The 22,169-nt window shown below is 38.5% G+C and overlaps 3 protein-coding genes across 4 annotated transcripts; 1 reads left to right on the top strand and 2 right to left on the bottom strand.

The window, feature by feature from the left end:
- Positions 1–1,102: 1,102 nt before the first annotated feature.
- si:ch211-145o7.3 (forkhead box protein N2) lies at positions 1,103–6,961 on the bottom strand. Its single transcript, XM_044040639.1, has 5 exons — positions 6,804–6,961; positions 4,736–5,392; positions 3,515–3,636; positions 2,735–2,790; positions 1,103–1,799 (listed from the first exon to the last, which is right to left on the bottom strand). Exons 2-5 carry the CDS (start codon positions 5,342–5,344, stop codon positions 1,447–1,449), a joined length of 1,140 nt encoding a protein of 379 aa, XP_043896574.1. The 5' UTR covers positions 5,345–5,392; positions 6,804–6,961; the 3' UTR covers positions 1,103–1,446.
- A 425-nt stretch (positions 6,962–7,386) lies between these two features.
- yif1a (Yip1 interacting factor homolog A (S. cerevisiae)) lies at positions 7,387–14,560 on the bottom strand. Its single transcript, XM_044041102.1, has 9 exons — positions 14,477–14,560; positions 14,062–14,113; positions 12,431–12,675; positions 11,549–11,653; positions 10,431–10,509; positions 10,290–10,347; positions 10,038–10,193; positions 9,737–9,830; positions 7,387–8,986 (listed from the first exon to the last, which is right to left on the bottom strand). The coding sequence occupies exons 2-9, from the start codon at positions 14,090–14,092 to the stop codon at positions 8,828–8,830; spliced, it is 927 nt and encodes a 308-aa protein (XP_043897037.1). The 5' UTR covers positions 14,093–14,113; positions 14,477–14,560; the 3' UTR covers positions 7,387–8,827.
- Positions 14,561–18,350: 3,790 nt separating this feature from the next.
- On the top strand, positions 18,351–22,096 carry fosl1a (FOS like 1, AP-1 transcription factor subunit a). Of its 2 annotated transcripts, XM_044039895.1 has the most exons (5): positions 18,351–18,561; positions 18,689–18,795; positions 19,430–19,687; positions 20,682–20,789; positions 20,896–22,096. In XM_044039895.1, exons 2-5 carry the CDS (start codon positions 18,694–18,696, stop codon positions 21,430–21,432), a joined length of 1,005 nt encoding a protein of 334 aa, XP_043895830.1. In that variant the 5' UTR covers positions 18,351–18,561; positions 18,689–18,693; the 3' UTR covers positions 21,433–22,096. The 2 variants fall into 2 exon arrangements, with proteins under 2 accessions (XP_043895830.1, XP_043895831.1); XM_044039896.1 differs by having other exon boundaries at positions 18,351–18,795; positions 19,433–19,687.
- Positions 22,097–22,169: the final 73 nt, after the last annotated feature.

Raw genomic sequence — 22,169 nt, 5'->3', positions numbered from 1 at the left:
CTTACTGCTCGAGTTCAACCTATCAGGAAATACGTTACCCAAAGTGCAACTCAAAACGTTAACTGGGGAACGTGTTTTTTTTAAGCAGTGTTACGAATACGGAACAGGTAGTCCACGTGTAATTTAAAAAAGAAAAAAATACTGTTTTTTTGCGTTAAAATAGAACGCACGAAATACTTCAAAGGATGAAAAGCTCGTCGTAACAGCAGCAGGTTTTTTGTTGGACGACATTTCATGGTATTTATTGGTTCTGAAAAATGTGCCAGCTACGCCCTCTAGTGGCGAAACGCACAAACAGCATTCAACAGGTGCTCAAAATACATTCAACTGACCCTACAACATATTTTGCAGTCGAGTAACAAGACATTAAGATTGTGTTCCAGTCTGCGTTATTGATTTGCACTTTTTTGCTCTCACATATCTACACTTTGTGAGTACAGACAAAAGCAATACAAGCCTCATCTGAAAATACAAAGACATTTTTCATACAAACCAACACTATGGTGCATTTTATTTGTTAGATTAAAAAATCCTGAATCATTTTCCGAAATACATACAATTTACAAACAGGGAAGCAATGTATGTAAATATGTTATGTGATATATAAATGGTTTAAATGGCAGTGAGTTGATCTTACATAATAATAATAATAATGATAAGTAAAAATTAAAATAGCTTCGATGAGTTTCCCAGGTCACATCCAGGCTGCCAAATGACAAAAAAATCAGACAGAGCTGGAAAGTCAAAGGTCTGTAACAATGGAAAGAAATCAAATAGAAAAACAAGTAGAGTTTTTCACTTTTTGAGTACAATCTATAGTTGGACCTATTATAAATAAGTATTTATTTATTTATTTATTTATTTATTTAAGTAAAACACACGTATAACTACTTTTAGAAAGACAACATTTTAAAAACAACCTCAATTAAAAACATTCTTAATAATTGGTAGAGGATTGAGTTTGAAGTTGGCAGAGCGCATAACACATGCTGCAAATGTTATTTATATTATATATATAATTTGGAAATCAAGAGTTAGAACAAAACAGTCCTTCCAGCCTTGAAAATGACCATTAAAAAATGTTTTTTGTTTTTTTTTAAAAAAATGACAGGAGGAAACTTATTGTATTGAATACTACACAGTACTTTCCTCTCGTGTCATTTTTTTTTTTTAAATATACTGCATGTCAGTTTAACGTTAGACTCTCAAACCTGAGTCCAGTTTGGTGTTTTATATATATGACTTGTTTCGATGCTTAATTCAGCTGCTGCAATAAAAAGTGCCTGGGTACATGTGACAACACTGTTGTGTTAGTCCATCAGTAAATACACAATCCTTGGGGCAGTACATGTATTTGTGTCTCAACAAGAACCAGTCAATTCACCAGAAATTCTTACCCAATCATAAATCCAGTGTCTGTCACTGGATTATTTGTTCGATATCTAATTAATATCCACCACCTGCGAGATCCAGCAAGGAGCCGGCGGCCTCCTGAGCCTCTGCATCCAGCTGAAATATCTCCACAGTCTCCAGGTCTAGCTCGGTGTCACCGGGCAGAACCAGGTACTGGTACTGTTGAGACTGGTAGTAGTGTAACTCGATGTAGCCGCTGTCTGACAGCGGGTCCTTCTCCATGTCCTCAATCACCTCCTCCTGTTGGTAGTCAATCGACTCCATGGAGACGAGCTCCTCGTGATCCGGGGTCAAAGGACACGCTGAGTTTTCAGCAAAGGTCGGATTATCAGCAGTTAGAGTTTGGGGGGAATGCAAGGGGAGGAGGAGTGTTTCAGAAAGAGCATCTGTATGAAAAAACATAAAAGAAATAACAGGTTAAACATGTTTTAAATTCTTAATAAATACTATGATGAGCACATTAGTGCTTAATATAACAAATCTGATTATTTTTTTACTGCCATTTCTGTAACTCCTAGTTAGGACTGACACAATTAATTATTTTGATAATCAATTAATCGGTTTGTGGGTTTTTTCCGATTTTTCAGCTTCTTGAATGTGAATTTCTTTGCTCCATATCACAAAGAAATCATTAAAAGTGAATCATTTTGGTTTGTGGACAAAACAAGACATTCGAGAAACACTGATCAACATTTCTGACATTTTATGGACCAAATGATTAGTCGATGAATCGTCTTTGCCTTACTGTGTTGTGTGGAAGTAAGAGGTAATAGGATTACAGAGCTGCCTATAAAGTTCTTGACTCATGTTCGTAGTGTCCTATGTGTTACTGTTTGTTGTCTTTTGTCTTATGCCGTGACATTACGTGTGCGGCAGTGTTGTAAATATGCGCCGCAGGGACGTTTAGCTACAGTTACAGCAAACACGCAGGATATGAGTGATACGATAAGACATCAATATTAATGATGGGCAGGACATGCAATTGTCTCTTGCTTCACCAGCGAGCACTGGGGCCAATGCAGCACATAGGCTCTGAAATAAAACGAGGGGGACATAAAGGACTCTGTGCCAAGCTATTGCTGGGTTGCCACGGTAATAGAAGGTTGTTGCCATGAAAACTGAACACAAACACAGGAACAATGTTGCATGCTGAGGACTCCGTGGAGACGCAGAATAGCTGCAGGTAATAAAAGTGTCACAGAGGGCTGTTACGCCATTGATTAAACAGACTGTGGACTATAAAAAATTCATAAAGGGTCAAACATGAAAGTTCCTATGCTAATTAAGTGACATGAGCCCACTGTGGGCCCACATTACCAACCTGAGATGTCCATAGAGTCACACACTGCAGGCAGCCCATAGTCAGCTCCGTCCAACCTGCACGCAACATGACAACACACTTAGACGACCGCGTAAATATTAGTTTGTCTGCTTTGTTTAAAATAATCGACAGGAAACGGTCATTGAAATGTAAATATATTCAGCAGCAGCTGAAACACAAAAGGAGGAGGAGGAAACGCATACATTTACAGCTCTGCCTATTCAGAGGAAACACTTTAAAAAATGAAAGTGTGAAAGACCACAAGCGAGAAGCGAGTGAGGTTGTTACCGTTAACAAAAACGAATGAAAACTAAAACTGACAAAACATTTTTGTCAACTGAAATAAATTAAAAATCAGTGAAACTGAACTGTTTGTTTACAAAACAAACTAAAAATGATCAATGTTCAGTCTTTGTAAACTAATTTCATACGTAATCATTTTGAAAATAAAACAAATATCACACAGTAATCATTTAAATGATATTCAAATGAAAATGGCATATGTAAATATGTCAAAATGACCATTCTCTTTCATCATATCACAGTTTCAGTCAAAAGAATCACAATTAGATATTTAAATCTAATTTCTATTTATATAGAAACTGTTCAGCCCCACTACATGTGCACTTGTTTTAAACATGAAATTATCAGGTATCATCTTCATGGAACATGAGCTGATAATGAATGAATGAAAAACAAAAAACGTATATGTACCTACTCATTTCTCGCTTGGCTTGAAAACCACAGTTGTGCAAACGTGAACCACATGCTCATACTCACAGTGTGGGCTTGTTTATCAGATTGCTGCTGGTGCTGTGATAACTGTGGGTCTTCTTCAGCACCTCGAGGAGTGCGGGCCGATACTCTGGACAAACACACCACAGCGATCCCTTCCCCACCGTCTGAAAACAATAACACAAAACCACCGCCAGTTACTCACACAGCAACAACCCAGGGACTGGTGTTAGATGTGAGCGATGCTGACAACATTAGAGCGTGGAAACACACATGGAGCACGTTTTAATAAAGTCCCTGTAGTGCCGTTTAAACACTGACTGCACTACAAGGCAGTGATTCATGATGTACAATTTAAAGGTCCAGTGTGTAAGATTTTTTTTTCATAGTCGCAGCGTTGTAATGAAGTGCAACATTCACATATCTGTACTTTACTTACATTATTTATATTTCTAGCAACATTTTCTTTAACTATCTTTGTTACTTGTTACTACCAAATAAAATCAGAAGAAGAAGAGGAAGAGTTGGTAATGGTCTGTATTTATATAGAGCTTTTCATGTCTTGATGAGCTGCTTTACACTACAATTTTACCATTCACCCATTCACACACTTCAACATGGGGTTAAGCATCTTGCTCTAGTACACATATAGACGACAGGGCCAGGAATTGAACCCACAGCTTTCCAGTTGAAAGACAACTCGCCCTACCACTGAGCTACCATGGCTCAATCCTTACGCCTCACTTTTTTAATACTTTTACTTCTAAAACTTAAGTATATTTCATATCAGAAAATGACTTTTGATAGTTAAGTACAGTAAATGTCATACACTTTAAGACTTTTGCTTAAGTAATATTATAAAAAAAGTGACTTCAACTTCTACCAAAGTCAGTAATATTTTTTTACTTTACCAGCGAGTATGAGCGCTGACCTGGTGTGCTTACTATGCAATGACTGCATTTCTCAATGTCCAGCAAAATAAAATGCCTCATGTTCTTGTCTGCTGGCGTGGGATTTAACTTTAGCACATCTCTTGAATGTCCGACTCTGTTCCACCTGTAATGTGGACTGGCCGTGGTCTGGATTTGATTATAATGCCAAATTAAAGGCTATTTTTTGCCTTGTAGCAATATATTTGCTATAAATATACCTTTATTTTTATTATTTCAAATATTCTGTGAGGCCCACAAAACACCAGCTATGTTCCTGAAGTTGAACAGCTCCGTGCTACAGTATACGTCATTACTGTGGAAACGGTGAGTCTACCTGGCTCTTGTCCCTCTGAATGCGACAGAAGCTCTTGCTGAGGGACAGGTTGTGTCTAACGGAATTCCTCCAGCCTCCAGAGGCCGTCCTGAAGTAGGGGAAATTGTTCACAATCCAGTCGTAGATGTCCTTCACCGGAAGTCTCTTATCTGGTGACTCTTCTATTGCCATGAAAATCAGACTGCTGAAGGAGTACGGTGGCTTGGACGAGGCGGGAAGAGGCTGGCAGTGTGCGGAGGAATCCATCTGAGGCAGTGGTGTCATTTTGGGAAGAGGCTGCAGTGGCAGCAGGTTCCCTCGCTGATGAAGCCAGTTGAGGCAGGTCAGGTCGTCCTGGTCAGCTGTGTTTGCAGGACTCAGGTAATCTACATGTTGTCCTTCAAGGTACTGAGATGCTGTGCAGTGTGAGAGCGGGGAGAAGGACTGGAGGGACTCTGCTGTGGCTGGAGATAGTGAGGTAGGGGACGGGGGGAAGGAAATAGGTGATAGTGGAAGTGAAATGGGGCCGTTGGAGCAGAGCTGCAGCGGCGAAGAGGAGAAGGGCAGAGACTCTTCTAAAGAGGTGTGACATGGGGGCGAGAGTGGCAGTGTCTGAGAGCTGTTATCCATCTCTCTCTCTCAGGAGGAAACGTCCAGGATCATTCAGCTGCACCACACCTGAAAAGAGATGAATGCATTAAAAGAAACTAAGGATTTCAACCTGCAAATATCTACATTGTCCAAGATGATTTTGATGCTATATTGGATGACACCTCTGGGTGACAAGAGCTCATGGAGTTTGAAAAATGTGGTCAGTGAGTGAGTAATTCACAGTAAGGTTGACATGGCGTTCTGACTGTGTGAAACGTTTTGAGAATGTGACGTGTTCAATTTTAACTGTAATTTATTGGTATGTTACACATTTCTTGATGTGATATTTGCTCTCCATATTCTTGTTTATTATTAGTTTGTTTACCACTTTGTGACCAATTTGTCACTGGTCAGTTGTAAAAGAATCAATCGTCATCTTTGTGATTCTCATCGATCATCTGCAGCAAGTTACTACTCCAGTACATCCAGCATAGACATAGCAGAAAAGCAAAAAACTTCTTCACGTAAGGGTTTAACAACATCCAGAAGAGTTTATTTCTATGCATTCCATTTATATCTATTGAATAGATCAGGGGTCTGCAACAGTTAGTATCCGAATTTTATAATTAAATATAATTAATCTGGAGCCGCAAAACCTATTTGACCCATAAAATGAAGATAACATCTTGTATAGTTTTTTATATGAATATAAAAGCTATATTTTCTACAATTTTATGTGGGTCACATTTGAGAAAACCTGCTGGTGTACATATGTGGAGGCCAATAAGCACCTCCTTCATGTACACGTGACGTCAATCAAGTGTTGGGAATTTTTCTTTTTGAGTTCAGGGAGGTTTTTAGACATAGGATGTGACACATTTTTTAAAACTTTTACTTATCACCTTGATCTCCAAGTGAGAGGAGTTCACTTTGAAAGACAAATATTTAAATACAATATGTTTCTTTTACTGGGACAAGGAGCCACTGCAGAGGGGCTGAAGAGCCACATGTGGCTCTAGAACCGCAGGTTGCACACCCCTGGTGGATACATTTTTTTTTGTAACATTCTCTGGTTTTCACATATTTTCAGACTGCAAAGAGGTGATTCAAGGAAAAGAATTCAGTTAAATGTTAGCTACTTGTTCCACTGAGATGAAAATCAACCAGAGGACATTCAAAGTCCTCTGTGTGCGTGTGTGTATATACTTGTCCAGGTGTACAGGTGCAGAGATGCAGCTCATTGTAGCTTGTACGTTTGCCGACGGTGAAAATGATTTCACTAACTTACACCTGATCGACTTTACCACATGTTAAAATAAACTCAACCCGCTCAGAAAGTTTGCATGTGACACCACATGGCACAGCAATTCAGCAGGCAAATGGCGGATCAATATAAAGTTTCATACAGTCAAAGAAAGCCGCCTTTTCTCCACACAGGTATAAGCAGCAGCAGCAGCAGCAGCTACTACAGAAACAAAAATATCATGTATGTACTCACCAAATTATCCACACGGTATCTGTCACACTGCAGATTCCCTTAAACTCCAGAACCTGCTCTTTGGAAAAGTTTTAAAAAATTAAAAAGAGCGGTGTTTAAACTGACTCGGGTCTTGAGTCGGACACTTCTGCCTCGGTGCTCTGTGTTGCCGTCCGCGGTTGCCATGGAAACGAAAAGGACGCTCTGCGTTTTTGCGCGGTCCCGTGCACGCTCCCGCTACACGTGCACACCGACCCGTGTGCACGTGTTGGTCGGTCTCCCACCGACCAGCAGAGCCCAAAAAAAGGAATTCTACATGCTGTTTAATGTACATAGTGTATATATATATAGATAGATAGATAGCATATATACTCTCAGTGACAAGAAAGTCGTAAAGCAGCGAGCAAATACAAGAAGAGTCATAAAATGGCGGGTGGTAAACTGACACAGCGCCAGTTGAGACACAGAACTTCAGTAAGGCACAATTAGAGTAACAATATACTGTTTTAAATAAAAACCTGCATTTATAGTTCTTCTTCATACATTTACTCAAGTTACTCATACTCATACTAACCTTCATATTTGATATTTGACAACCAGAGGCAAACATTTACCATTTATTATTGACTTGTTAGTTACCATCATCTGAAGTGTGATAAAAGATCATCCCAAGTTATCAAAATGTAGGAATGCACAATATTATCAGCACAATATCGGTATTTTAAAGCAGATAAAATGTGTAACCGGGTATCGGCAAACACGCCAAGATCTACCAATATGACTATTGACTAAAATAGTAGGCTGAAAGAGCTGCATCCTCCTCGACTTCAATGCTAGCACCGCCTACAGCTATTATTTTTTGATGATTATTTATTTTGCACAATAAATGTACTTCACATCCACATCTGCTGCGACATATGTATGAAAAATATGATACTTTCACTCTAGAAGGGACTCAATGATCTCTGCAGTTAGGCAAAAGGAAATTAGTAGATATGGTATGGATTATGTGTCCAAGCACTCCTGACACATGAGCAAAAAGTCCAATATCATGCATCCCCTATAAAAATAATATACTGAATTGTTTATGAAAGTCACTAAAACTGGCTTTTTACTCATGGTTTTGTGCCATTTCCTGCAATATGCATGTAACAATAATTTTAAAAGCATGAATTTTACCTGTAAATATATTTCGACACTGTTGTACTGCCACTTTTATCTGAATGAAATATCTTCACTCACAAGTGCAATAACTCAATTATATGCAGAATAAATAAATTTGTTACAAATACTTAATCCCTTTAAAAAGGTTTAAGTATAAATGATTAAATTGGCCTGTGAAATATTTTTGCACAAAATATAACGCCACAGAAATAATCAGAACAGTAATTCTCACAAAAACATCTGCATATTGACGTTGCATGGAAAGGAAATCACACGCATAAAAAAACCCACAAAACATGTCTCGAACTGTTAAAGCTGAATCCAACAATGCTAAATATATTTATTTTTTTCCCCTACAAAAGTTCCAAACATTGCCATGCTTTGTCAAATGTAGATAAATAAAAACAAGGCTTTACAGGAGAGGGGAGGTAATGCAGCAACATTACCATACCAAAAAAAAGGTACTTCTTGAATCATGTCTGTGTGTGGTGTGTGTTCTGTCTGGCAGTGACATGTATATACTGGAAAGCACGGACAGTAAATTTATACTGTAAATAATAAAACACAAACTGAAACCAATTTATGATCAAAATTAAATCCCTTGTCTTCAAATGTCAGTGGCCAAAAATAAGCAGGTGGCAGAGTTGCGTAAAACAAGAGTCTTCCAGGGAGGCATTTTTCTCTCTCACTTGTTAAATCAATAAAACAACTGCATTATTGACATCTGACGAGCTGCCGCACACACGCTGCAGCTCAACTCTGTCTCCATGTGTTCTGAACGTACTGACAAAAGTGTATAAAGGTCATTGTACAAATATTCAACAACCACGTTTTTTTGGGTCCAGTACACATGGACTTTTGGGTTATTAAATGCCTCGAGGTCACCTGACCAAGTGAGAGGTTAACCAGTATATAATGATTGGCTGAAAGACTGCAGTGGCCATGGTGATATAAAGGCGGAACTGAGGTTTGGCACTTGATCCAGTTCCCATTGTGTCAGAGGAGAGAGAGGGAAGGATCTTCATCTTCAGAGATCGAACCTGCAGAGAAAAAAACATCTTTAAACAAGCTATTCACACTGACATTGATACTGCAGAGGTTATAATGCTGAGGTACTTAAAGGACAAGTCCAAGACTTTGGGAGATATGCTTACGCAACGTCTTGTCAGGAGTAAGATGACACAATTAGATATGCTATCATTCTCATGAGTTGTGCTTAGCTAAACACAAAGACCAAAAGCAGGTGGAAACAACTAAAACTGGTTATGCCATACCTGACATCGTCGGCTTAAAGAACAGACTTAATATAAGCAGGTCCCACTAGTTTTTGTGCTCAACTAACCAGCAACTGGTTGCAGTTTCATCTTAAAAATTAAAAATTGGGAAAAAGTGTGGAAGTGGTCTATTCATTTACTCATTTAACTTGTCAAGATATAACCATACACTTCTATTCCGACTTCAAACACAAGCTTGTAAACGGTTTACTCTTCTGCACCAAAGTCCATAGACAAAACCAGCATTTCTTTTTTAGCTTGTGTGGACACATGAGGTGCTAGTCTACTCTACTTCAACCTTCCAATAATGATGTATTATATTGTACTGTATTGACACTATGTGACTTCTAGTTTTTGAAAAAAAACTACACAATATTACTTTACAGCAGGTTGTGTAGAAATAATGTGCATAACATCTGAATATTCTCACTATGATTAAGTCATAATATATGCAATTAAAAGTTGTGATAATCTCCTTTTCTGAGTCACACATATAGTGGAAGATAAAATACTTACAATGAAGAACATAAGGGCACAAGAGGACCAGGCGAGGGCCACATAATACCCATCACTGCCAAACAGTAAGCCACACAACACTGTGAAGATCATCCTGGAGAACAAACATTAAGAGATACATTCACACTCTTTTTAAAATGCACTTGTATGTAAAAATACAATGTGATCAATGAAGTGAATGATAATCAAGTCGTCTAGCGTGTGATTACATAATAAGTGTTTTGAGTTTGACCCTTATTTGCTTTGCCAATAAAGGATGACTAATCCACTTAAGAGATATTTGCATGTGAGATCTATTTACCCAACGTATTTGTATCCACTGTAGGCGATGAGATCAAAGGTGGAGAGGTCGCTGTGCACAGTCATCAGGTACAAACTCAGCAGCAACACCAAGACCTCAATGATGATCCACACGAGGGCAGTGCTGGCACAAAGACCGAGAACCTCTGGACTGAACCTTCACACAAGGGCAACGACACACAAGAGTGTTTAATCTACTTCACGCAAAACATTTATTGTGTGTCAAAAAATGAAATACCAGAGGATTACTCACCTTTTCTGGATGCCGAGGGCCATCCCAGCGAGTAAAATGTAGGTAATGAAAGCCATTGCTAAAATACAAAAAGTGCATTTGATAAATCACAGACATCTCAAAATACTCCTTATGGAGACTGCATTTATAGAAAAAACTCACTTGGTATGTAAAGATCAGGCGCATTTACATCTTGCCTTGGAGTTAGTGGAGTGTCCCGGTGGTAACGGACTTCCCAGTCCTACCAAGAACACACAAACACAGTATGACTCATCCTGTAGGAGTCCAACAGAGTTACATGCAAATAATGCTCACTGCTACTTTGTGCATCACATTGACAAAATAATTGCACAATTTTGGTTTTGACAGTGACCTGCTGCGACCCTATGGCTTATTAATAACCTTTCAATAGCTATGAGAACAGAAGTAGACTATGCCACAAAAGGAATAAGATATAGTTTATCAGGATTTGACTACAAATTTTGGGACAATGCTGTTATTTTTCCATTGTAGGTGCAGGTTCACATTGTCAAATGCTACTGCTGTTCTTGAACAGCATAGTCTACTGACAAGTTAACAAGATGTCCTGAACACATTTCCTACGATGGTTAAAGCAAAATATAATGCCACACTATTATCCTGTATAGATATCATACCAGTTAAATCATAAACATATGGGTTGGATTATCCAGCAAATCACAGATCAAGGGCTGCAACAATTAACTGATTAATTGTTCCCTACTTGATTACTAAAAAAATTGTCAACTATTTTGATAATTCATTAATGAGTGAGTGAGTATTTTCTATACAACAAATAAGTTGAGGACAATTGAGGTTTGGGAAACACTGTTAGACATTTTTCACCAGTAATTGGTATTTTACAGACCAAACAACTAATCAATTAATGGGGAAAAAAACTTGATAATTATCACTAATGGCCTCCTTTTATTGAATATTACCAAATGCTGCCAGTGTTTCACTGTTTTTGTTATTATTTTGTTATCAGGAGAGTTTGCTTTGTGTTATTCATACATTATCAGGGCACAAGATGTTTGGAACACAGACTAAGTTGACAATCTGAAGAAGTTAAAGTGTGTGGGAATTGACTAAGCTCACTGTGCTTTTACAACTTCAGCGGTAATTTCAGCATGATGCTGTTCACAAATGAAGCTGGAACAGTGATTAACTGACTGATTATCCCAGTAAGTTAACACAAGTTATATGTTGTTCAATGCAGTGATGGGGGACAAAGTCTGATAATGAACACTAATTCTGATTACCTGATGTGTATATGGGAACATGAGGATCATGAGTTTCTTCAGTACATATCGGGTATCGACGGCAAAGAAGTATTTCAGCTTGTTCACAGACATGAATCTTCCGATCTGAAAAGAAGCAGCGCAAACATGAACGATAAACAAACAAGGCGCGACAGTCTGCCAAAGTTAATAAATGCAATTTAAACAAGGCTGTCCTTGCCCTCGGGACTGTGCATCACTTTGGCTTCCCACCCTGTCTATGCAATCGGAACCACCTACGCATTAAAGCTATCAAACAAGTAGAACAAAAACATATCTGCCAGCCACAGGCTACATTAAAGTCATTATAAAGAGAGACGGTGTAATTGAAAACCTGTAAACCTGTGACCTAATAAAATGATACCCATCATACTGTTAATCTCAAATAGTGAAAAAGGCTCTGAGTGCATGCGACTGATATTAAATGAGGGTATTGTGCTGCTTCTGAGGAGACCGTGTCACGTGTGTGGTTCTTAAATATAAAAACCTCAAATCACTTTATCACACAGAAAGGCACAGCTGTGCAGAAAACAGTGGTGTTTCAGATTACTTTAAACTCTGAAGGCCTAATATGCTATTGTATACAAAATGTGTTGTGAAACAGCCTAGGTTTAGATCTGTAAGCTTGGTACTATGACTACAGAGAAGCTTTCAACCTTGAGAAAATTGTTCAGAATGAGGTTATATGTGTATTTAAACCCATATGTTTTATAATGTAAGCATGCAATTAAGAGAAATTGGTGCCTATTACCAAATCGAGGTCATAACCTAAATTTATATTAATATTCCCATACCCCTCTTGAACACATACAGCATTGCACAGGTTTGCCTAACAGACTTTGTGATCATCCTCCCTTTCCTTACCTCTTTGTTTACTATATCCTTTCCTTGGTTGGCCAAGGACGAGCCGTACATCATTGCAGCATTTGCCATTGGGTCGGCAAACAGGTTGTTCACTCCAGCGTCTCCCTGCATGTCATTTGAGGGTCCTGCCATATTGTACCCAGGAGTGTAGTATCCTTGACTGTTCATTGCTGGTGCTGCAGAGCTGGTATCATCGAAAAGGACAGAATCTGCTGTGGAGGGAGCGGTACGACCCCTCTGTTTAGCTGTGGAAATTGGAAATGATGAATGGAGAAAGAGATTATTTCATAGAATTACTACTTTACTAACCAAAATATCAAGTGCAATATTTGGATCACTAAAAAAACAATATGGGATGGAGTGAGATGGAGGCAAACATATGATTTTCAATTGTTTTGTAATAAACATTTCAGTATGCAGGTTTTGTTTTGTATCACTGTTGTATTGTATTTATTATCCCATCCATCCCATGTGCAATACTGTCCACATGCCATAGTCAATGAGATTTTCCATCATACAAAAACATCAGGTTGGTGTGGTCCTAAATCCACTGCAACATGACAACACTCCCACAGTGATAGCCCGAGTTGTAAAAAGATACAGTATCTTGAGAAACAAGGAAAAGGAGTCCTGCAGCAGATGGTCTGATCCCCACAGAGCCACTCAACTCTATTTTACTTTAGTACCATAACATTTTGCACAGTACTGTACATCAGTGGATAAAGATATGACTTGTTGAAGCACTAACACTACTGAGCTTTATCCATCTGTTGTAGTTATCTGTGCTACACAAATTTGCATATTTTAGTGCTCAACACGGCACTAGTTATCCCCATCAAGGAGGTTACATTTTTGGCTATGTTTGTTTGTGAGCAGCAGATTTGGATGATATTTTCTGGCAACTTAGGCTATGGCCCGAAGAATAAATTATTAAGAGTTTAGTAGTGATCTGTACAGAATAAAAATAAAAGAAGACACTTGCAGGATATAGGTATACTGACAGTGTGAGTAACTGAGCAGCCTTGGCAGAGGTTTGCACTCACTGAGTGTTTTCTCTACCTTAATTCAACCCTTTGAAAAAAGGGTAGAATCTGACTGAAGTGTTTAAACAGATCGTCTTTCGCAAAGAAACATTGCGTTCTCAAGGCCAGATTTGGATCCCTCCCTGATCTTTGATTAAGTTCGATTTTAAATACTTAATTTGTCCTCAAGTTTAAGGCAAGCATTTTTGCAATGCACAAACAAACAAATGATCACAACAGCACCACAACTTTTAAGGGAAGATTTAGTCATTGTTCACTGCATCAAAACAATCAATTATTTTTCTTTCATCAACTTTAGATTCGAGCAACACCTACACCATTGTGTAAACTCACAGATGTTGCATTAATGTGAAAGAAACTTGAGCCATAAAGCAAACCATATGACTTTATACAGGCGTGACGCAAGGAAAAACGCACTTAATATTGTGAAATATGGTTCAAGGTGTGGAGCACTTTCTAGCTGAGTATGATGAGCTGTGTGCACCTTGCTACAGATGAAAAGTAGGAAGGAGCCACTGTGGATTGTTTAAAAAAAAAAGAAAGAAAAAAATTAACAGCTGGTAAACTGTTATTTATTTTCACACTTACATGCTCGGTATCCCTGATGTGGCAAATCCATTGTAACGCCCGCTGACGTTAGCTAGAAATAAAGTCGGAGTGAAACGTTAGCAACATTTAATCAAACCAGTCCCTCTGAACATTGAAGTGAACTATCTAAATGTCACGCCATGGCTAACACAAAAGAGACAAACTCACAACACTTGTGTGCTAACACTTGGTAGCTGTTAAGCTAACCTTTGTAGAAACGTTATTTTAATGGAGCTAACGCTAACTAGGCAAACAAGCTAAGTACTTGTGGCATATTGTCAGCGCAGTGCTACGCCGACACGAACATACGATAAACACACGTTAATTGTTGTCATTATTAGTGTCAATACAGTCTTTTGTTTGTATACTATTACGACAATGGGGGGAAAACGACACAAAAAGACCAAGCTCTTACCTGCGAAGCTAACGCTGGTAGCTAGCTACGTGGCTATCGAAGTGTTGGACAGATCCCACCCATTCACTGGGGTTGGTTCAGTTCACAGTGACTGCGTGGCAAGAAGAAAAAAAGAAAAAAGGGTAAATAATTTGCACCATTATGCTAAGAAAAGGAATTTTGAGAACAAACCACTGTTACAACTATCTGAAAGTGCTCATCACCACCCACAGTAAATAACAATACAGTTTAAATTTGAATTTTGTAGTAGATGCTTGTTGCTTTTGTTGAGAAAACCCAGAAATGACTGTATTCTTTATTCTTCCAGCTGACTGATTTGACGCTTCTTTGATATGTGTCCAATAGTTGTTTTCATGGACTGTTAGTCAGCTGAATCAGTAAAAATGATACAGCTGATCAATGTTATTATAGTAATGTGTAAGTATATTATTCATTCATTAAGGTACACTGAAAAGCTGTGGTTGGTTGTATTCTATTATACATATACATATATATGTATTATAGAAAGGCAATTTAAAGTCCATTAGTGTAGGATTATACTTTCTGAATATAAATGTATTGAATTCCATTATGTATATTGTACTCCACTCATACCTATTTCCATTCAATGCTATTTTATATACTTAAACATTGTATAATTAAATTAGTTTAAGTCTGTTTGACAATTATTATTCTTACTTAGCCACACAGTGCTTTTAAAATATACATTTATAATGATAAGAACTAGACCTCTTGTAAAAAGAGTATATAAACATCCTTGCTTCAGCTTCTCATTAATCAATATTTTTTTCAGTTACAATTATGTGTCCTTTTGACTGACTATATTTTAAGAAACTACATTTTCTACTTAGCGCTGTGACTCATACCCACATTAAAAATTCATGATGAGTTAATGAAATAAGCAACTTGTAAACGGCCTATACATCAGTCAGCCATCACATCAAAACAGTGTTGTGACTGATTGGTGTATAATGCAATTAAACATAGCTGTGTCCGCGGCTGCAGTGCTGCTCTAATCTCAGCTACTTGACAACAGTCAGGACTTCTGGAGTCCGTGGTATTTTAGTCATTTCAAGGCTTTGTACTATTTTTGTTGTAAAGGGTCAGTGCTTCAGGTGACAAGGAGACAACACATTTTTACTAAACAGGATTACATAATTCCCTCAGGAAAAAACAGATTATTTACATTACACACCTCCTATTCAATGTCATTCACATTTGATTTACTTGCAGAAACTGTTAATTTATCTTAACCTCTGTAGAAAGGACAGAATGTCATTACATCAACAAACCGTGACTGAGACAATCAGATTGGTCTAAATGTTCAAACCTCCACAGTTCAGTACCAGTCATATAATCTACCCATTGAACTGAAGTGTGAAGTAAAGAGGTACAAACTGCTACACCCACTAAAATAAACAAATTCAAGTGTCTGTGTGGCATGAGGTTGCAGTTAGACGCACATGTGTGTGGGATGAGTATGTGGGTGTGGGTGGGTGAGCGGAGATTTTTTAGGATGAGTAAATTGCAATGGAATTTAACCCAAGGTCAAATGGCAAAATCTCTATATGCATGGAGCAGTTCTTTCCTGATCAAACTGAGGGGTGGTGGGGGTAGCAACAGGTAAATGAATTGAAGTGTACTCAGGAGGGGGAAAAAAATGGTGGTCAACATGTTGTGACATGTCACTATTAGAGACATAGCAAGTGTCATCATCACATTCCTGACACATTAGTCATCTCACACTCACCTTTATCCCATATTCCCCTCCTGTGATACCAAACCTGGACTTAAATGGGTTTTTTTGCATGTCTGTCTTCATTATCATAGGGTGTGATATTGTTCAAATCTGAAATAGGAGACTGTGTAAGTTGAATAGGTAAGTGAGCATCAGGTGTAGACTCTGCTAAATGACTCCTGGCAGCTTCTGTTTTTGTTCACTATCTCTCATTCATTGTTTACAAGGAAACTGAGAGTAACATCTTAATATAGATTAGATCATCAGTTTACAGTGTTTATGACTAAAAGTTTTTAGTTGACTTTCTTTTCAATTAACATGTTCAGGCTTATTGACAATCCTTATTCCCAAGAGTAGTATTCAAAGTAACATGAGACACTGGTGCAACAGTCAGCAGCTAACAGAAACCGTCCTTTGCCGGGAACTCTGTCCTCAGGGACTGCAAGGTCAGCAGCTGTTGACAGACTTACCAAATCTACAGCATTTTTTTTTTATCTTCTGTAGGAGCCATACTGTGCTTGCAAGTGAAAAAACAGTCATTGAAATAAAACGAGCAGCTTTGTGGAAGTTGCCTGACTCATCTCCACAGACATGTGTGCAAACGCTGATGTGGTTTGTAAGTGAGAGTGGTTGCCAAAAAAACCCCAACACAATTAAGAACACGCACCCAACTACACTTTATGATCTATTTCGTAATATAGTAAATGTATCCTTGAAACTGATTCATTACAGGCCCAACTCTGGATTGCTTTGGGTTGAGGGGTGAGCATTAAGAGAGGGTGACTGGTCCTCTAAGTAAATGTCTTAAAGTATAAGACATTTACTGTACGAAAGTATCAAAAATAGTGTGGTATGATTAAAGTAAACGTATTAAAAAAGAGAGGAGTTAGGATTAAGTCATGATAGCTCTGTGGTAAGGTGAGTTGTCTTTCAATTGGCAGGCTGTGGGTTCAATTCCTGCCTCTGCTAGTCTATATGTGTCCTTGAGCAAGACACTTAACCCCATGTTGCAGCATATGAATAGGTATAAGGAATGGGTGAATTTTATTTAGTAGTACCAAGTAACGGGCTGGAGTGTCTCAGTGGTTAAGACCGGTACCCTATGTACAAAAGACTTCATGGTCGCAAATTCACCTCCACCCCTGGCAGGTTGTACGCAATTCCCTTGTAAGTCGCTTTGGATAAAAGCATCTGCTAAATGACATGTAATGTAACAAAGATAGTTAGAGGAAATGTAGTTGCTAGAAATATATATTGTAATGTACAGATATGTGAATTTGGTACTTTACATTAACAAAGAATTTGTACTTTGTTACAAGACTAACTATAAGTGTATAAGGGCTGCAAGTTATAACACACACACTGATTTATGTATCTAAAACGGAAGCCATAATCTAATTTTTTTGTAAACGAAAAAATCAACAGCACAATTTGCCCCCCTCTCACCCCAATGCCTGTGAGTATTTTTGTGTTCCAAATGTTTTTTTTAGATTAAATTACATTAGTTTCCTTTATTTGTCATTGTACAAAATATACAACAAAATTTTTACATACTCATGTAAATTATCATGCTAAGATTAGGTTATTATTGGAGGATACATTTTACACTAATATGAAATGAATAAGTAAAAGTGCAAGTTGGCTCAACTTCAAGCAGTTAAAATCACATTTTTAACTAAATATAGTCGTTAACACTCCAAAAGCAGAGTGTGTGTCTATTTGAAGTCACAGGCTTAACATTCTGTTTTAACAACAATCACCCTGCACAGCTTTACAAAAAAATTGTGTGAATCCATTCTCCTTAGATGAAAAAAACAATTTTTAGAAGAATTATATTTGTTTATATATACATATATATATCTATATGTAATATTTAAAACAGTTAAATGTGTATACGTGGTGTCATTTCCAGAGTGGGACATTTGGGCAATATTTTCCTATTTTAAAAGAAACCAGAAACACTCGAATCAAACGTAAGGTAAAGCTGTGTGTGTGAGTGAGGAGAAATCCCTGTATGAAAGAATGACTCTCAGGAGGAAACTCTCACCAAATATGGTCAACGACGTCACGGCACGTGGTTAAGGTTCGTGAGAGATTCCAGACAACACTATTTCCCGTAATTTCAGAGGGGCGTGGTGAAAGTATAGTCCCGCTTAAAGAGTTTACAACTTCGCAACCAGAACCAGACCCTGGCTTGTAAACGAGTGACTAACGATGACGGAATAAACTCAAAGTGTTTTTCTGGAGTTTTAGCGCGATTTGAAAAAAGGGCTTGGCGATTTCGTCTTCCTTATCCCCCTTGACGACGTGCCTGTTTGGACTCTACCGACTTACCGCAATACCGGTGGTGGGTTTACCCGGAGTTTGAATTGACGTACAAAACTCAACACGAAAGTAACTGCGTGTAGTTTGAAGAGCATTTATCCTCAGCTGGGACTAATTTTCTTCTCATTTGGCATTGAACGATTTGACAGGAAGGATGTACCGAAACTTTGGGAATCAAGGACGAGGGAACCCGACGTACACAGGCAGTGTGTCCGAGTCAAACACCAGCAGCAGCACCACCACCACACAAGAGCAGGTAGGTGAACTTTAATTAAACCACATCTGACAGCTGGGAGTCAGGCACTACGGGAGAATATGAATAAAAATTTAAAAAGTTCGTTAAAAAGTCACGTTAAAGAAACTAAACGAATACTGAAGAATGAAATGTGACTTGCTTATCACATACTTTACAACACCTGTGTAAGTTTAGACCACAGTTACACTATTACACATGTATTATGCCCTAATGTCATATATATCATTATCATTGAAAAGAACACCATATCTCAGATTTATGATGTGTCACCCTTCACCATCCCTGGACCACCTTTAATCAAAATGGGGTGATGAGGATCTCTGATGAAATCTGGAAATCATCCTTTGTAATGAGCCACACAGCATTTTATGTGTGTCAGGCACAGTATGATCCAATTTAAGATATTTTACAGACTGCACCTGTCTTGGGTTAGACTTTCTAAAACCTGTCAATAGTCATCAGAACTCACCAACACTCATTTTGGGCCTAGGCAAACTTAATGACAGTTATGGGACAAAGTCTTTGAGACAGAGTTGCACTGTAGTAACATTGTAGACCCAGAATCAAAGCTGGCTTTTTTGGTGTTTGACTTGATAATTTTTTTACCGTAATAATTCATTATTCTGTTTCATAGAAGTATGCCATGGCAGGCAGCAGTCAGTTCGTGCCAAGCCTTAATGCCATCACAACCAACCAGGACCTCCAGTGGCTGGTCCAACCCTCCCTCATGCATCCACCCGGTCCTTCAAGATCACCAGCACCTCCTTACCCAACCCTCTCTGGGGCACGGAGCCTGGGTCCACCACCTTCCCACTCCCATCTCATCAGACCGGGCGTCATAAGAGCAGCCACAAACACTTCAGGTTTGACAAGACGCAGGATGGATGAACATGTAAGAAAACAGTACTTGAATAACAGAGTCTTACACTAATACTAAAGCATATTTATACAGAACCTGGGGATCATGGATTTCATGATAATTGTCATTGGGAGATTATAAAACGGCTTTTTCCTAGGCGGGACTCGGATTAAAAGGTGTAGAGACTAATAGAATATCTATGACACATCAAATCAGTTTTCTAAATAGGAGGATTATGAAAATGTTTTTCAACATTTCATAATTTTCTATTATAAGAGAAGCAGTAAATTCACCATGTTTGTGTTCTGTCTTCTGTGTTTACAATAAGTTGGTGTTTACTCAGTAAAATTATCTTCCGTGACGCAGTGTTTGTAATGATCTGCTTTTGGTTAGCAGAGCAATGTTTATTGTCAAAGCAAGATAACATGCCATTTAAAACCGTTTGACTCAGTTCAACACAACTGCAACCAACAGGAACATTATTCATCACTTTTGTCACTATAAATTCACTAAATACAATTTCCTTTACTTATTGGCACATATCCCACTCACGACTGTGTTCCTGGAGATGTAATTTCATGGTACAGGAAGTGAACTGTCATGTGACTCACAGGGGGCAAGTCATTTTCTGTGACTCACACCTGAGTCACTGTTGGAGTGTGAGTGTGACTCATCATCCCAAAAGGGCGGGAAATATGGGATGAAGGGTAATTATTCAGTAGGGTGCTGGATGAAGTCAGAGTTAGGGTGGTACAAAGGCACAAAAGCATTTCAAAATCTGGCAGCCGCCGTTAGTGTGGTGACTCACAGCAGACACATGGTGGTAGTATTTCTTCTGTGTCATGTTGCCAATGGCGGACTCTTTTTGTCTCCTACTGTACATTTGAGACACGATTGTGTTCAAGAGAATGAAAGTCCAACTTGGAACATAAAATTAGACTTGGGATTTGACTTCAGTCATTTCCTTGTATCAGATTAAACAGATTAAATTTTAGGTTTTCAAATGTTCTTCTCTCTCTCATCCAAGCTTTCACAGGAAGAGATGGAAAGACGCAGAATAAGAAGGGAGCGGAACAAATTGGCGGCAGCAAAATGTCGCAATCGTCGACGGGAGCTCACAGACACTCTCCAAAGTGTGAGTGGACATGTTCTAAGAGTTGTAACATTAATACTACGAAAGTCAAGGTACTGTTTTAACTTGGGCATGAGATAATTGACATATGTCTTTCTCTCCGGTGTAGGAGACTGACCAGCTCGAAGATGAAAAGTCCCGTCTCCAGAAGGAAATAGCTGAACTACAGAAGGAAAAAGACAAGCTTGAGCTGGTGCTGGAAGCTCATCGCCCCATCTGCAAAATAGAGTCATCTGATTCAGATTCTGACCCAAGTCCATCAGTTTCCTCTTTGGGATGCATCAAAATAGAGCCCGAGGAACCCAGCCGACCTGGACGTCAACTTCCATTGAAGATGGAGAAACTCAAACCAAAGATAACCATCTCCACCAAGTCTGCGACAACGTCTGCCCTGGCTGTTGTCACTGAGTCCGAGTCACTCCACACCCCGATTCTCACCTCTACTCCATCACTAATGCCATTCACTGCTGGTACGGTTTTCACATATCCATCCACCTCTTTAGATACCAACAGCCCCACCACGTCCCATGCTGTACCACATCAGTCTCAAGCTCCACAACCCTGTGGGATCGCTCATCGCCGCAGCAGCAGCAGCGGTGACCAGTCGGATCACTCCTTGCACTCGCCAACTATCCTCACGCTGTGACTGACGGCCCTGTGATCCTGGGAAAACACTAATGTTCATTTTGACGCTGTGTGTTTGAGATGACATCTGTTTCATTTCATCTCCTTAGAAAGTTCATTCTGTACTTAGATAAACAAATTAGTGGCATTATCTGGATGTGAATGTTACACTTTGTATTAGATTTATTATAAATATAGAGACTTTATATATTTCTAATTTTAAAAGCTATGAGATGGAAGGAGTATGTTTCAGATTATGAAAGAATGGCATGCAGAATATATTGTCTGAAGGATTATTATACAAATAACTGATAATGCAATCTAATATTATATCAGAAATAACTCATATAATAAATATATATGTTTGTATAATGTTGCTTTTAAGGATTTGTTACATCATGTTATGTAACACTTTATAACTCCAATCTCCAAGAAGGGAATGGAGTACTTACAAATAATTGGTCCATATTTTTGTATGAATCTTTTAAGAGTGCTAATATAGTCTATGCAAATTATTGACCACTAAGGCTGGGCCATAGGAGTTAACATAGATTACATAAGCATGTATTTATTTTTAGAAGTGTAATATATTTTTGGTATATGAACTGTTTGGGTGGGCAGTGCCTTACTTTTCTGTTTTGTCTAAGCTACTACTTCACAAGAAATAAAGAGCAAATGTTCAAAAATGTGTGGAAAATGTGACGTTGATTTTCGACCTTTATGTGGAGGATAAAGAGGTAGAAGATGGATGGATGGAAC

Source organism: Solea senegalensis, linkage group LG12, assembly GCF_019176455.1.
Source record: "Solea senegalensis isolate Sse05_10M linkage group LG12, IFAPA_SoseM_1, whole genome shotgun sequence".
Lineage (NCBI taxonomy): Eukaryota > Metazoa > Chordata > Actinopteri > Pleuronectiformes > Soleidae > Solea > Solea senegalensis.
Note: the sequence above shows the minus strand (reverse complement) of the source record. Positions and strands in the feature narration are given on the sequence as shown.

Bases quoted from the DNA above. Each gene is read 5' to 3' on its own strand.
- si:ch211-145o7.3 (XM_044040639.1), bottom strand. From the start codon at position 5,344: ATGGATAACAGCTCTCAGACACTGCCACTCTCGCCCCCATGTCACACC. The intron at 3,637-4,735 runs GTAGACTCACCG...TATTGTTTTCAG, and splicing joins TTCAGAGGGACAAGAGCCAG to ACGGTGGGGAAGGGATCGCT. The intron at 1,800-2,734 runs GTTGGTAATGTG...TTTTTCATACAG, and splicing joins TGACTCTATGGACATCTCAG to ATGCTCTTTCTGAAACACTC.
- yif1a (XM_044041102.1), bottom strand. From the start codon at position 14,092: ATGGATTTGCCACATCAGGGATACCGAGCAT. The intron at 10,348-10,430 runs GTGAGTTTTTTC...TTTGTATTTTAG, and splicing joins GCCTGATCTTTACATACCAA to CAATGGCTTTCATTACCTAC. The intron at 10,194-10,289 runs GTGAGTAATCCT...CCTTGTGTGAAG, and splicing joins GCCCTCGGCATCCAGAAAAG to GTTCAGTCCAGAGGTTCTCG.
- fosl1a (XM_044039895.1), top strand. From the start codon at position 18,694: ATGTACCGAAACTTTGGGAATCAAGGACGAGGGAACCCGACGTACACA. The intron at 18,796-19,429 runs GTAGGTGAACTT...TCTGTTTCATAG, and splicing joins CCACCACCACACAAGAGCAG to AAGTATGCCATGGCAGGCAG. The intron at 19,688-20,681 runs GTAAGAAAACAG...CTCTCATCCAAG, and splicing joins GACGCAGGATGGATGAACAT to CTTTCACAGGAAGAGATGGA.